This window comes from Phycomyces blakesleeanus (genome assembly GCF_001638985.1).
Source record: "Phycomyces blakesleeanus NRRL 1555(-) unplaced genomic scaffold PHYBLscaffold_18, whole genome shotgun sequence".
In the NCBI taxonomy this organism is placed as follows: domain Eukaryota; kingdom Fungi; phylum Mucoromycota; class Mucoromycetes; order Mucorales; family Phycomycetaceae; genus Phycomyces; species Phycomyces blakesleeanus.
The window spans coordinates 350,787-366,539 of record NW_017265151.1 but is presented as its reverse complement, the minus strand read 5'-3'; the positions used below and the strand labels follow the sequence as shown (position 1 = coordinate 366,539).

The 15,753-nt window shown below is 33.0% G+C and overlaps 3 protein-coding genes across 3 annotated transcripts; 2 read left to right on the top strand and 1 right to left on the bottom strand.

Moving 5' to 3' along the window:
- Positions 1-2,289: 2,289 nt before the first annotated feature.
- Positions 2,290-3,916, bottom strand: PHYBLDRAFT_70592 (hypothetical protein; the record flags this gene model as incomplete). The annotated part of the gene is made up of 5 exons (XM_018442302.1): positions 2,290-2,579; positions 2,634-2,837; positions 2,981-3,323; positions 3,557-3,589; positions 3,902-3,916. The coding sequence occupies 5 exons, from the start codon at positions 3,914-3,916 to the stop codon at positions 2,290-2,292; spliced, it is 885 nt and encodes a 294-aa protein (XP_018288525.1).
- Positions 3,917-4,641: 725 nt separating this feature from the next.
- On the top strand, positions 4,642-6,452 carry PHYBLDRAFT_70593 (hypothetical protein; the record flags this gene model as incomplete). Its single annotated transcript, XM_018442303.1, has 7 exons — positions 4,642-4,725; positions 4,904-4,988; positions 5,010-5,012; positions 5,649-5,775; positions 6,036-6,043; positions 6,155-6,248; positions 6,401-6,452. 7 exons carry the CDS (start codon positions 4,642-4,644, stop codon positions 6,450-6,452), a joined length of 453 nt encoding a protein of 150 aa, XP_018288524.1.
- A 1,291-nt stretch (positions 6,453-7,743) lies between these two features.
- PHYBLDRAFT_182406 (hypothetical protein) lies at positions 7,744-11,153 on the top strand (the record flags this gene model as incomplete). Its single annotated transcript, XM_018438614.1, has 7 exons — positions 7,744-8,257; positions 8,365-8,523; positions 8,628-8,676; positions 8,877-9,016; positions 9,157-9,306; positions 9,412-10,266; positions 10,320-11,153. 7 exons carry the CDS (start codon positions 7,744-7,746, stop codon positions 10,949-10,951), a joined length of 2,499 nt encoding a protein of 832 aa, XP_018288523.1. The 3' UTR covers positions 10,952-11,153.
- Between the last annotated feature and the right edge of the window lie 4,600 nt (positions 11,154-15,753).

The window sequence follows — 15,753 nt, the reverse complement described above, 5'->3', positions numbered from 1 at the left end:
GGGGGGGGGGGGGGGGAATTCTGTCTCGCTTTATTATACTTTTACTAATAATTATAATTTTATTAGTGATTTAGGCTTGTTGAGGTGAATTAAAATTATAAGGTAAGATATTGTATTAGAAATCAAAGGATTATAACCCTGCAGGGCAATTAGTACCGTGGTTATTATCCTCTTCTTTGTAATATTAGGAGACAATAAATGGCCAAATCAAAAATATATTATATATATATAAATCTTTATACCGATACTATGAAGAATACGAATGATTTTGTAAATTGTAAATTGATATTTGATAATAGAGCATGTAGTAATACTATTATTATACACATTTGTGCGAGTGATCATATGCTGAATGAATTGATCTGTATAATTATTGCAGCTATTCTTATCACAAAAAGAGTATGGGTATTTTTATTTCTTTCAATAAAACATATGTATGAATATACAAATATATATATTGATAAACATATCCACATATGTTACCATGACAATTCAGTAATAGCTTATAAAAAAAAATAACACTAATAATATTTAATATTAATAATATTAAAGAATGTACAGGGTCTATTATTTTATTGCTGTTGTCTAACTCTCTCGACTAATTTCATTTCAATCGGTTTTTTTATTATTACTATTAAAGACGTGGGATTTAGTATCGAAAATATTATTATTATTATTTTTTTAAAAAAAAGTAAAATGATCCCTTTTCACCTTCTTTTCTTTCTTGCAATCAAACGGAATTGGACTCCTTGTGTCCCCGTATAGCAAGGATTAAATACCAATAACTAATAAATAAAAATCGTGTGGTTACAGAAAGGTTTGAACATATAAATATCTATATTACCATACACACCCAATGATTTTCGCTCTCTCTCTCTCTCTCTTTTAATCAAGATATATTGACAGGTCTATATGCATATATATATATATCTTCTCTTTAGATAATAATAGTAATGTCTTCTAATAGTGGTATTGTTTTGTATGACGGTGATTGATAATTTTGATTTAGTTGAATATATAATAGAGTAATCGACCGAACATGATATGAATATTCGGTCTGCTTTATCTGACCCTTATGTTTTGAGGAGTTAAAATAATAATGGCAATGGTAATAGTAGTAGTACAATACCAATACAGCTAAAGAAATAAATAAAGAAAGAAAGAAAGATGAAGTGCGGTGTAGTGAGGATAATTAATCAATCTAATGGATACTGTAAATGGATATTGTCATACCAAAAGAAGAAGAATAATAAGAATTGTAAATATACAGTGAGAACGGTAAACTTTGTCACTTTGAGAAAATTGAATGTCACTTTCCAAAAAAATAAATATCACTTTCCAAAAATGATTGTCCCTTTATGTCAAGAAGTTTTGTCTCTTTGAAGTAAGAGAAATGTCACAATAAGTTAAATCAAATTGACCTAAAAATGATATTTATTTTTTGACCTCAAAACAATTAGAATGAGGCTTTATTATAACATTGAATGATTTGTCGTTTAGAATGACTGGCAAAGATGTATAGAATTTCAGCAGGTATGCCGTTACATGCCTCAGCAATTCTATCAGACATTTTTTCTTCAGTCAATAGTTTGTGGCGTTTCAATTTTCCTTTTAAGATTGCCCAAAACTGTTCAATTGGGTTTAATTCAAGTGACTTTCATCCATCTTTCCCACATCGTAATTCTGGCCTAGACCAAAAAACCATTTACCTAGTCATGGAAATCTCAAGGAATTTAGCAATATGCATGTTTTTTTATGTAGACTATACTGATGAAAACGTTAAAAAATACATAAATCGACTTAAAGATCTTGGTGACGTTGAAATTTGCTACAGCACGGAACCAAATCAACCCATCTTGGTCTCAATGAAACGAATCCATAATGATCCTGAAAGCTATCATTTATATTCTGATGTTACGCCTGGGATCTCCCAGTAGCTCTTGGTGTCTCTTTTGTTCTCCTCCCTTTCTTTTGTCTGTTCTTCCCTTTTTGTCTCTCTCTGTTGTTCTCTTTCTGGCCTCTGAGCACTCTAACTCACACCCCATTATTTCTACCTTCGCCATCTTGTCTGATACATTTTATATTATCTATTGGAAAATAATCCCTTGGATAGCATAATATTCATTGTGATTTGATTTGATCTTTATCTTTATTATATTTTCTCATTCTAAGTTCGCAACTTATAGCGTGGTGCTCACTAAACTCGATCATAACTGATCTCCTTTTACTTTATTTTATATCTTTTTTTTTTATAAAAAACCCTTTCTTGTAACGCTGACAATTGCTAATTTATTTTGATCTTTGAATGCAATAATTTCTATTCTCAAATTTTTGTAATAGACCATTATCTTTAACTAATCTCTCGGTGTCAAAAAGAAACACCTCATTGCATTGGGCAAAGGTTTCAACTGCAATCCTTTTTAAAGAGGGATTTGCCTCAACCAAGTTAACAATATCTTCACTTCTTGTTGTTATACCAGCAAAGTCAATGGTAACCAAGCAAACATCATGATGAAAAGACTTAAGGTAGACAAGCAAGTCTTGCGTGTTACCATCAACACTTAACTCGTCCATAATAACTTATGAATTGCCTTGTAAATCACGCGATATAAGTGGCGAGGAGGCCCAGCTACAAGGTGAAACGAATATTTTGGTTGCAAAAGACCGTTCTTTCAAATTTGATACCATGGATTTCAAAAGTCTTGTTCTAGAAGTAACGTCTTCACTTGTTGGTGATTTTCGAGCATAACCTATAATTTCATATCCATTCTTCTTGTGGTTTTTCAATGATTCTTGGTACTTCGGTAAGTAAATGCAAATGGAATTGATAAGGTCGTCTATAATTAAATACGTTAGCGACCATTTTAATTTCGTCTTATCTTGGTTTACCATAATAAATGTCTTCCAAAATATATAACTCTCTGGTGATACTTCGGGATTTTTTTTCTTTTGCAAGTAAAAAAATTCAACTTTTGATTACGACACCAGGCTGCAAATGACTGAGCTGGTTTTTCACGAAAAACAGTGGTAAAAGTCTTGACTAATTCATAAATCTTCTTGGTAGAAATAATTCCCTTGACGTAGATTACATCGTTTTTTGGCTGAGACGGACAATAGACTTCGTTGATAAATTGCTTGGCTTGTGCCTCAGTAACTAATTCAACGCTTTCTCTCTTATTGACTTTTTCCTCTTCAGGAGTTTCATCAAGATATTTTTTATAAGTCAATGAATCGCCTCTTATTCTTTGTTTCAAAACCAAAATGGGATCTTGCTCTCTAATATTCCAACATGTTTCAGAATCTTCAAATTCTTCGATTTTTTTCTATAAGTATTGACGTTTTCCTCAGTAAAATCGACATAGAAAAACGCACAAATGGCTTCGTTTTTTGGGAGCATTTTTGTAAGGGAAAAGATGGATGAAAGATGGATGAAAGTCACTTGAATTAAACCCAATTGAACAGTTTTGGGCAATCTTAAAAGGAAAATTGAAACGCCACAAACTATTGACTGAAGAAAAAATGTCTGATAGAATTGCTGAGGCATGTAACGGCATACCTGCTGAAATTCTATACATCTTTGCCAGTCATTCTAAACGACAAATCATTCAATGTTATAATAAAGCTTCATTCTAATTGTTTTGAGGTCAAAAAATAAATATCATTTTTAGGTCAATTTGATTTAACTTATTGTGACATTTCTCTTACTTCAAAGAGACAAAACTTCTTGACATAAAGGGACAATCATTTTTGGAAAGTGATATTTATTTTTTTGGAAAGTGACATTCAATTTTCTCAAAGTGACAAAGTTTACCGTTCTCACTGTATAAAAAAAAATTCATTACAGAAACTAGGTCCAGTATGACACATTTACCAAAGAGAAAAAAAGGTACTACAAACACACCATCACAATCCCCATTATTACCACCACCCCTCATCACATACTACACATCAATTGAAATTAATTTGGGATTTGGGTTGGCTTTACAATCTTTGTTAAGATGATGACCTTATAAGCTGTACAACATATATGTATTATCTTATTGGTATTTCTTATAACTGTATTAGCCGTAATATAAACATTCAATTCAATTTAGCATAATACAGTTATAAGCATTAGTTACATATTTTTATTCATTAAACACACATATGTACATGTAAAAATAACTAAATAAATTTCGTCCCTTTAGAAGGAATTTTCGTACCTGAAATAAACCAAAAAAAAGAAAGAATACCAAGGAGAAGGAAAGAAAGAAAGAATGGAAGAGGGGGTTTGAAGGAGATACTAAAGTAAAAGTAAAAGGGAATAAGAAGAAGAAAGATAAATGGTCATATACTTTTATCTTTGTAGTTTTGTTTTGGTATCTAATCAGCTCTGTGATTTTCATGCCTTGAATCTTGTAAGAAATAAGTAAAGCAACGAAGAATAATGATAAGAGAGACAAGTGCTTATTGATATCAATTTTCTCAAGGCTGATTTTGTATCATTGTATATATATATTTGTAATTTTTTTGTTTTGTTTTGTTTTGTTTGTAAACCGCAATAAACGAGTTCTAATGAAAACTAATTTTTTTAATAGTCCAATTTCTCATGGTCTCAAATCCAAATATTCAATTTGATGATTTGATGATTTAAGAATAGTAATGGTGATCATTATCGTCTATCATCTTTACAGAAATAATAATTTCGAAAATGCAGTCTATGCAGAGTTGCAGTGTAAATTCCACGTCAATGACCAATATAAATATATAAAGAGGCTATATATTTCTTTATTTTTTGCAAGAAAAATAAAAAATAAAGAAAGAAAATTTCAAGAGATCGATGTACTATCATAACAATTCTGCCCGCCACAACTCAAGTAATAAGTAATAAGTAACAATATAAGTATATAAATAAATTATAAAGGGGAAGACAGGAGGACAAGGAGTAGGAGGGGGTGCGGTTGGTTTAGTCCGTCAAGGATCCATAATGACTCCAGTAATAGATAGGTTAGATCGATAAATCGTGTGAGACAGAGAAACAAAGAAAACCAACAAAATGTACATCATTACTACCATTGTTTTTTTTTGTTCTTCAATAATCATATACTACAAGCTGGTGCATATTTTCTTTATACAATTCAATATCTATACATTAAACCTCCAAATATATACATCACAATCAATAGCAACAAAAGATATATAAAGAAATATGGGAATGAATAAAGATATATATGTATATATATTATTATTATTTCAAGGTACAGTAGAAAGATCATATTATTTTTAAAGCCAAAAAATAAATAAAGTAAAAATTGTGTGGTAAACTGTAATCAAGACCTGGTCTTGGATTTATCAAGTATCTTATATAGCCCTTGTTTGATGAACAAAAGAAGTCTCTTTAAAACAAAGGGAGGGGTGATATGAGAAATAAACTCAATGCCAGTCATCTTTTGTGGATAGACACACAGAATCTAGACAAAGTTCGAAATACTCTAATGTACACAAGTGTTGATCGATTGTAATGTGTGAATTAGGGGAAGATGTAGAATATATAGTGTGTACTACAGGAGATCTCTGTATTTGAGTTGAATATCACTATGGAAACAAACTTGTCCACCGATCTTATTTCTAAAAAAAAAATCAATCTTTTGTTGTTGTTTTTTTTATAGTCGGTATGGACAGACGTGAACGTTCAGGCAGAGATCAAATAATTAAACCGTATTATTATACCAGGGCTTTCAAAAAGAAGTTCAAGATTTTGAACTTTCAAAACAAATGGGGTGGACATACTAGAAAGTTCAATACTAAAATTGAACAATGATAAATATAATTTTAGCAAATCAGACTTGTTTAATTTATATTTATTTTTTTGATCTTTGTTTCAGCTCTACTTGATTTTTCTAGTCTGTTCACACCAATTGGTAGCTTTTGATTCTTTTCTTCTTTCTTCTTCTTTTTTGGTAACTTGGGAACTTCCATTCCATATCTCTTTTATGTGGCTTTTATATTCTGTAACCTCAAAAACTTATTAACAGAAATTCCAATTATATTTATATATATTCAAGTGATAGCATAAGTCACTTATTCACTTTATTCTGGCATATAAAAATATATTTAGATATTCAAAGTACGTTTTATTAAATACATCATCTAAGAGCTTAAATGAGATGATCTAGTGACGCTTCCGCTTCAACACGTCAAATAGCTAGGGTGGCCATTGCGGCAGTACTGTTGGCGTTGAGTGGAATATCCTCAAAAACTAATCTAAAGTGAGCGGACCAGATGGTGCTCAGTGTGCAGCCAAGTGCAATGACATATGAACACGATTTTATTTTTTGGATCGGCCGACATCATTATTGGACACGAGAAATTTTTGCACGACATCAAATTCAAAATCAGCGACTTTACTTTTTTTTGAAAGGACTGTATTAGAGCATCTTCAGCAGTCCACTTTATCTCCACTTTTACATTAAATTTAAAGATTTAGCTCAAGTTTGTCCTCCCAGCAGTTCGATTAAATTCACTATAAATATAAAAGACCGTTCCTTTTCTTTATCTTCCTATTAAATTTGATAAGAAGATAAAATTTATTGATGAGAATGCTCTCAAAATCTATTTAAAGAAAAAGATAAATCGAACTGCTGGAAAACTTGATCTTTTCTTTAGCTAAAGTAGCGGTGTTTAACTTTAGATAAATTAAAAGTTATCTCACTGCTGAAGATGCTCTTAATACATTTTATCTTCTTCTTTAAAGGTAAAACCCAGGAACCGAAATATTATTAAATATGATTGATTAAGCCTTTTTTGTTAAAGAAGATGTATTTATTTAAACCGAAGGCCAATCACTACATTGGTCTCAATAATTATAACATTAAAGGAATTGTAGACTTGTACATATTTCTCATCAAATTGCTAAAAAAAGTCCTCCTACACTCTCACATTTATATATATATATATACTCTTTGAAATTTTTTTTCGATAATTTGCTATTGTTCAGGTTCAATTAATCTATAAAATAGATCACACTTCACAATTTGTAATACATAATCATTATGATTAATATGAATGTATAAGTAGATATATAAGTATGGTAATGAAAGATAGACAGATCAATGTGGTCTGCCAGATCGCCGTCATTATCCGAAGCCTATTCATTCAAAAATGTAGCCAATACACAAAAAAAAAGACGTCATTTGTTACCAAGTACAGTCAGAACTTACTTATATAGACCAAATAAAAATTATCGATGTAAAGAGTTTCTTATTCTCTTCAGAAAGAGTCAATGTCATTGCACTTCAAATATTTCCCTAAATAATTTAAATGAAATCATGTGTAAGCTACACTGTCCAATAAACTTGTTCTTTTTTTGTTTGTTTAAATCAAGTAAGTAAATCACAATTTGGTAATTCTTCTTGAAAAGGGACTTACTGGCGCTTATCCTGGGTTAATTATGTGTCAATTTTAACCTTTTTCTTAACATTTGCGCGTGTCACATTAATCAAGCATTTACATTGACATGTTGTTAAAAATATCTGTCAAGAAAAAACAGGACAAGCAATATTACACAAAATGTAATAGTTAACAGGTACACATGGCAATACATATCCACAAGCTTACAAGCTATTTTGGTTTTTTTTAAAAAGAAAATCTATAAAAGAGACTTGACAAACTAATATCTACACATCAGTTCTCTAAGCAAAAAAAAAACAAAAACAATATACACACTTCCTTTCATTCTCCTTCCCTATTATCTTCAATTCAATCATGAAGCGAAGATCCTTCTCTGTCCTTCCCCTTTTTGTAGCAGGTGTCTGTCTTGTAGTCCTTGTCATAGTTGCTCCTTCAGAAGCCATCTCGCATACTAAATACAAAGTATCCGGTAAGGATGTTGTTCCCAGCCGCTACGTTGTAGAGTTCGATTACGGGGATTCAAAATCTGCCAACAGCTTTGTCCACTCAGTCCAAAGCAAGTTCAAAAAGGCCAAGACCCATATTGCCGAGCAATATGAGCACAATATCTTCAACGGTTTTTCTTTTGGTCTGAACGATCTCGACGAAATAGAACATAATACTGCTCTCAAGACCGTTCTTGATTACAGTCATGTCAAGGCAGTCTATCCTGTTAGAGTAGTCAGGCGTCCCAAAGTTACAGTCGAGAAAGCTTCGTCCAAGGGAAAAGAGGCCTCTATCTTACCCCACGCAATGACCCAAGCGGACCATGTTCATTCTGAACTCAAGAAATTTGGCAAGGACATCAAAGTTGGTGTCATTGATTTTGGTAACTTTTCTTATATAATATGAAGAAAAAAAGAGTCTATTTTACCAGTGGTTTACTACTACTACTACTACTACTAACGATAATAATATACATCATTGGATAATTAGGCGTCGATTATTTTCATCCTGCTCTTGGAGGAGGCTTTGGCAAGGGTTTCAAGGTTCAGTACGGGTATGATCTCGTTGGTAGTGCCTACACTGGCGAAAACTCTCCTGCTCCTGACTCTGACCCTCTCGACAACTGTCCAGCTGATACTGAGTCTGGTGGTACGGTATACATATATATATATATGCATTGTTCTTGCTCTTCAAAAAGTTGAAACTAATACAATAAAATTCAAAAATAAATGATTTTTTATCATTATTCTTAGGACATGGAACCCATGCCAGTGGAATCATTGCCGGTTATGCTGCCAAACCGTGAGTTATCTTTATGCGCCTTACTAAATAAAAAAAAAAAGAAGAAAATCTTTAAATCCAAGTTTTTCTTTATTCCTTTATTTATTTATTTTATTGAATTAAATATTATCTTTGGGAAAAATACAGAACTTTACTGGTGTTGCACCTCAAGCTACTCTTGGCATGTGACGTGTGTTTGGCTGTGACGGATTCACTGGAAGTGATGTTCTCACCAAAGCTTACTTGATGGCATACGATGCTGGAATGGATGTTATGTCTGTATCTATTGGCGAGGACAACGCTTGGAGCAGTGGTTCTGATACAATTGTCGCTCAGCCGATTGCCGAAAAGGGAATTCCATGTAAGATAACTGTAAAAATTGTTCAAACTAAACAGCAAAGAAGAGACAAGAGCCTAGCCTAGTCTAGTCTGGCTTAGATTATTTATTTATTTTTGCTTGTTAGAATCTCAAGCAAACTCATTAAACTCTGTTAATCTTAGTCATTGTTTCTGCTGGTAACTCTGACAGCAGTGATGTATTTACTGTTGGTATGCCCAGTACCGCTAAAGATGTCTGGTCAATTGCATCCGTTGAAAACGACAATAATATGATTAAAACCTTCAAGGCCTGTTCCGCATCCAAAAAAATGGGTATATTTAACAATGCTAGACAATCTACATATATATATATATATATAAGCAGGATCCATATATTCATTCTCTCGTATTTTTTTGTGTGCATGCATGTATGTGTAGAATACATGAACTCTTCGACATCTCAAATCCCCAATGGAATCGTTGTTTCTGGTGATAAGAATATTGGCAGTGATAAGGATGCTTGTGATGCTTCAACTACCCCTGACCTTAAGGTCAAGCTTGCTATTACTCAGCGCGGTGGCTGTAACTTTGACGATAAGGCTGCCAACGTTGCCAAAGCTGGTGCAATTGGTTTGATTATTTATGACAAATCTGGCAGTGTATTCACTCCCATCAATCCCAAGGCTACCATTCCAGCTATTGGTATCTCGGCTGCTGACGGTCTTACTCTTTTGGACGGCATCAAGTCTGGTGCCGAGACTTTGAAATTTGATCTCGCTCCAACTATAATTCCCACAAAAAACGGAGGCCATATTTCTGGTTTCTCCAGTATTGGTGCTTCTTATGAGCTTGATCTTAAGCCCAGCCTTGCTCGCGTTGGTGGTGGAATATACTCTACTCTTCCCCGTAATTTTCAAAGCTGGGGTTTTATGTCCAGTACTTCAATGGCTGCTCCTTATGTTTCTGGTTCTGTTGCTCTCTTGATTGAAGCCAGAGGTCTCAAGAAGAAGAACTTAGTAATTTCCCAGCAATTAAAAAACTACGCCCTCAAGCTTACCCACACCAAGGGTAAGAATGAAATTGAAAGTCCTCTTCTTCAGGGAGCTGGTTTGGTTCAGGTCTACGATGCTATTTCTGGTAAAGTCAATGTTTCTCCCACCCAGATTAGTTTCAACGACACTTCCTCATTTGCCAAGTACAAGACACAAACTTTGACTGTACACAATACTGGCAAGGCTCGTGTTGTTTTCAAGGTCATTAACGAGCCTTCAGTCGCCGTTGCTCCTTACAACCGTTCAGCCCAATGATATACAACGACTAGTCCTACTGGGTACTCAAATGCCAAGACCAAGATTATATTTTCAAGACATCTGTCACTCTCAGCGCTGGCCAAAAGACTATTGTTCGTATCACTGTTGTTCCTCCCAAGACTAACCCCAAGGATCACATAATGTGTGGTGGTTACATTCATTTTAAGTCTAGCAACCGCAAGTCTGCTCTTGATGCTACTGTTCCTTACTTTGGTGTCGTTGGCAAGCAGCGTGAACTTTCTCTTTTTGATGCCAAATATCCATATCTCTCTGACACCAATGGTACAAAAGTTTACTCCAAAAGCCAAACATATATCTATGACCGCAGTAATTGCAAGACCATCCCAAACATTGTCTACCGCCTTCTGACTCCTACAGCCAAGTTTGATGTTGACGTCTTGAATGCCAAGACCAAAAAGTCAATTAGAAAAACCATGACTGATTCTGTTTACCTTGCTCGCAACAGCTTATTTGAAGATGGATATAGCTCCAAGGTTACCTGGGATACCACATATGTATTTAACACTTTCTCTGGTATTCCAGCCAAAATTCCTGTACCTTCAGGAACTTATATCCTCAACCTGAGAGCCCTCAAGCTCCTCGGTAATCCTAAAGATCCCAAGGACTGGGAGACTTTTCAGACTGGTCCTGTTGTTGTAAAGAACTAATTTGTTGATATTAGATGAGATATCTCGGTCCATTTGCGGCTTTAATTGTATAATAATCAAATAATCAAATGGGTCAACATCTTTAAACACAATTTCCTTTATATTCATTTATCAATATATTTATCTGGTTAATTAAATACTAAATTATTATGTATCCGAGTCACATATGATGCAAATAAAATCTATAAAAGTCAGTACCATTAAAGAACAAGAAGTCTAGTATTTCCAAACTTTTATCTTTTGCTCTTTAAAGTACTTCCTTGATTGATATACAGTATATAAATCCGCGCAATCTTTTGGTATACTACTCCTATCAATTGTCATAATGAAAGTGCTGACCAAGCTAATTTTCTATCTATAGTCCTTTAAGGATCCGAAACCGATTAACGGAACTACCCAAACCCGAGTCCTTAAAAAAATACATAAATACAAGCAATCGGGTAAATTCCGGAGCTCCTTGGATAACTATAAGATTTGGTTTCAAAAGTGCATATAATTACTGCACACACAAAAACATACACAGAAACCTTCGCACTTGGCGAATACACCTTCCTTGGATATTTGGCCCACAAAATGTACTTTGGCCTATATGGGTAGATTAATCAAGCTTTTTTTTGTGGTGTTTTTTTTTTCAGTAATTTAATGTCACAATGTCTACTACCAAACGATAAAAAAAAAGCAAGACTGAGGCATGAGCTCATCTTCTGCCACATCAATGCCCATCTTTCTGCAAGCTCCTAATCACTGTCTCCATAAAGCCGCTCTCAAACATCAAATGGAACCTTCCATGTTTTCCTAGCATAATATTACAATTAACCTTTATTTCTCTATTATTAATACCCTTATAAACTATTCTCGTTGTAGGAATCCAAAATTCTTTAGAGGAACTTGCAAAAGTCTCTTACTAAAGTCTCTCTCTCTATCTCTCTCTTCTTTTTCACAATAGTGTATATTTCATTACATGAACAGAAAAACTTTTGGAAAATATAAAGAACTTTGCTATTATCACAGAGAACCGATAGTGACAATCCTGTAAATAAATCACCTGCTAATTTTTAAATAAAAAATAGTATATCTCTACAAAATGAAATATAATACAATAAAAAGATAAAGTATATATTGTCATTAATTTTCCGGGGAAGTAAAGAAGAATGGTCACTGTAGTAGTAGTAATAATAATAATGAATGAATGAATGAATGAATGAATGAACGAACAAAAAGAAATCAATGCAATGTGTCATAAACTGAAGAGAGATTGTAGTGTAGTACTTGAAGGTCTTACAGCTTTTTATCACAAATAAATTAGGAAATTTTATTACAAATTCAATCATTTGCCAGATTACAAGTATTTGCTGAATAAGAACATTTTTCTGTCATACTGAGTACAAACCACTACCATCAGAAGCGTACAGAAAAAAAATATAATTGTCCTTTGTCTATCATTTTAGGGGTGCTACTCAAAGGTGGGATCATATCATTTTGAGTGATGAGTCGAGGTTTATATATTTACCCAAACATAGAAATAAAATAGTATGGTGACACCTCTAAAATGATACAGAAAAAATGCTGCATAAAACCAAGATATGTACATTAATAAAGGTTCAATTATGGCTTGGGGCTGTAAGTATAGACAAAAAAGCTAGGTACTTTGAAAACAATTGAGAAGATACTTGATTAATATATATATGAGTTATATTTTAAGCACATGTGGAGAGTAAGACCACTGACTAAAAGAAAGGTTGAAAAGGACTGGATACAGCTATTCATTAAGAAGCAGAAAAATATTCCGGTCAAAGTGTGCGAAAGGCATTTTGTATCTATGCGCAAATCCACGCTCCAAATGGAATACGAGCGTGGAAAACCTACATAGTATCCTTTTCTTTAACGAACATATGCCTTGCTATCTCAAAATATTTATCTTTTTTATTGCCGTTATACTTTTTAGAAATATAATACCAAAGGAAACCAAATAAACTGGTATAAGATATTTAAAGAGGCTGTACTCTTGAATGGTCAGAATATAGAAAATATAATTGCTACTGATACGAGCTTATATTTTAACAACAAATTTAAGGAATACCAGTCATTATTAGAAAATAGTTAAAGCGCATAATTATAAGCCTATTTAACTCGTTCGTTTAAATAAAAAGAAAACGCAAATAACTGCTTCAACGCCCTCTTTAAACAGGAGTCCAAACAGACAGAAGTTTGATGCGGTTATTATGGGCTATTTTATAGCTCAATGGGAGAGAAAAGTTAAACATTCAGCGCTTCTTACAGCACCTCGAATTTCCAAAGAGTACTATTTAAGATGGAGCAAGGGTCTATATAGAAGACGATGCCGTTAAGCCATAACATAGCATAAGGATAAAATAAAAGACTACTATATACATCTAGGCATCATTAGTATACTCTATTTACAGGAAAACATTCATGTCAATTGATATTCAACATCGTAAATCAATAGAGCTTGGAATTTGGATTTCTTTAATCACATTATTGAGGCATATAATCTTGGCAAATGTTTTATATATATATATTATTTAAATAACCTAAACTTTGATCCTCTTAAATCTTTTTGGACTTAAATAATTCAAGACTTATGGATGAGTCAAAAGTACATGAAAAGTGAGGATGAATTAAAGGCAACTCTTTAGGAAATGTATTTACAATTATAGAAATTTTTGGTGGCCAATAACTCAAACAGAGTTTAGGAAATGATCCCAAAAATAAATAGCTTGATTTAATATTATTCTTATTTAAAGTAGTGTTTTCTTTATAATTTCTGCTCTTGTTTTTAGCACCTTTAAGTACAAAAGACGAAGAAGAAAGTATCGGTGAGAAAACACCATAGATAATATTACTGAGAGAAAGAAGAAGAGCAAAGGAAAATTCTACCTGTAGTATGTTATACTTGGGTGTAGATCTATAAAATATATATCTCCGCTTATAGGTCTCAATCCATTTATGGAGACACTAGAATATTTTTGCTTGTGATATATTACTTCTTGAAGACTCGTACTGTTCGAAATCATATAGTCCCTGAGATAACGTATACTGACTTTCTTACTTTTAAGTTATTTATATAGGTATGTAATATGTTTACAAAAGCCTTCTGTGAAAGGAGATAATTATTCAATAAATGGGTTATAAGGTAGGTAATACATTTAAAGTCTCTGGGTCTACTTGCGCAAATATTGATATAAACCATGAGGAACAACCTTATATTCAAACACCTTTCCCAAGTTAATTTTATTAATAATTGCTTTGCTGTATGCTATGGAAATTACCTAAAGTAGAAAGAAAGAAAGAAAAGATGGATATAAATCAGAGAGGCCATTTAACCTGGTCTAACGTATACATTTTGTATAGGGATATTCCAGTTCTCAAACATATAGTTCCTTCTTTAATGCCTAGGTCTTGAAAGAATTCTTGTTTTTAATTTTTTCACACAATACCCTTTGGTAAGTTGATAGCTAGTTTATTATGGTAATTTAATTATCATCGATATGTATATTTTATTTTCTGTGCAATGGATACAAGATTTGTCTGTGTTACTTGAGTGTAGCGTAGATCATTCCATATTTAGTGTTTTTTTTGTTGTTACAGTACCTCCAGCACTAATTTACACAAAAATCTTGAATAACGATCGCATCTCGCTAATAGGCTTTAGGAGGTGCCCATTCTTTCTAGTAAATTGAAGAAAGAAGGTTTAGTACCATAAGAGAGTATTAAAAGCCTTTGAAAAGAAAATCGATTGTTTGTGCTGCTCAGAATCGATGAGTACAAGCTTCACAATTAAGCAATTGCATACTAAAATACTCATTTCCATTTCTAGTAGTAGATCTCTCTTTTATACCTGGGTATATTCAAAGTATAAATGTTAATGGCTTAAGCAATTGGTGTTTGCTGGCAACTTGTTCTATTACGTGCTTGTTTACAACGGCTTCATGTTTTCTAGTAGATATAAAAACTGGTACAAAAAAAATAAGGTGCTTATGGTAGCAGAAATAAACATTTTATTACAGCAAAAACGAACTCAGGGCTTAAAAAGTTTATCTTGAGCTTGCTGTTCAACATGCCAGTTCAGCATAGAGGTAGGCAGAATGAAGAAAATTAATAGTAACATTGATACTTCTTTTGTCCGATTAAATTTATCAAAATGAAACATCTTTGACATGTCTATTATAAAAAGTAATAAGCTTCTATTTGATGGTCTTGCCAATTTTTTGTATATTATTTGATTATTATCAGAGCCGATATGAGAAGAAGAATAATCATTATACATATCGTCAAATATAACTTGTTCACACAAATATCCAAAACGGGAGTGAAGGGGGAGGTTTATTTTATGGTCCATAAAGGCGGCCCATCAAATACAGGTACGTCAAGTACCGATCTAATTTCACAGCCACACCACACCGCACCGCATCTCATCTCATCTCACCCATCCTATGAGCCTACCAAATTAATTCCAACCTTTAACAAATCGTTCAAGATATGACAGAGTATCATCAGCAAGAAGTGCAGGGTTTTTGTTATACTTCCTAAAAGATATGCGTATCGGTAAAGATGAAAAGGACAACTCTCCTGGATTTCTTAGGCAGCTGTTAATATTGGGTTTCCTCAAATCCTCTTTAGAGTGTTTAATAAATGCATGCCTTAGATCCGGTACCTTTTTCAAGTCTAATAGCCTTATCAGATGGGATTTTTACCAGAGACAGCAGAATGATAGGCTAAGACAAGCTTGAAAATGTACATTGATGTTTTCTTTTTAATATTTTATTTTACTTTTCTAGGAA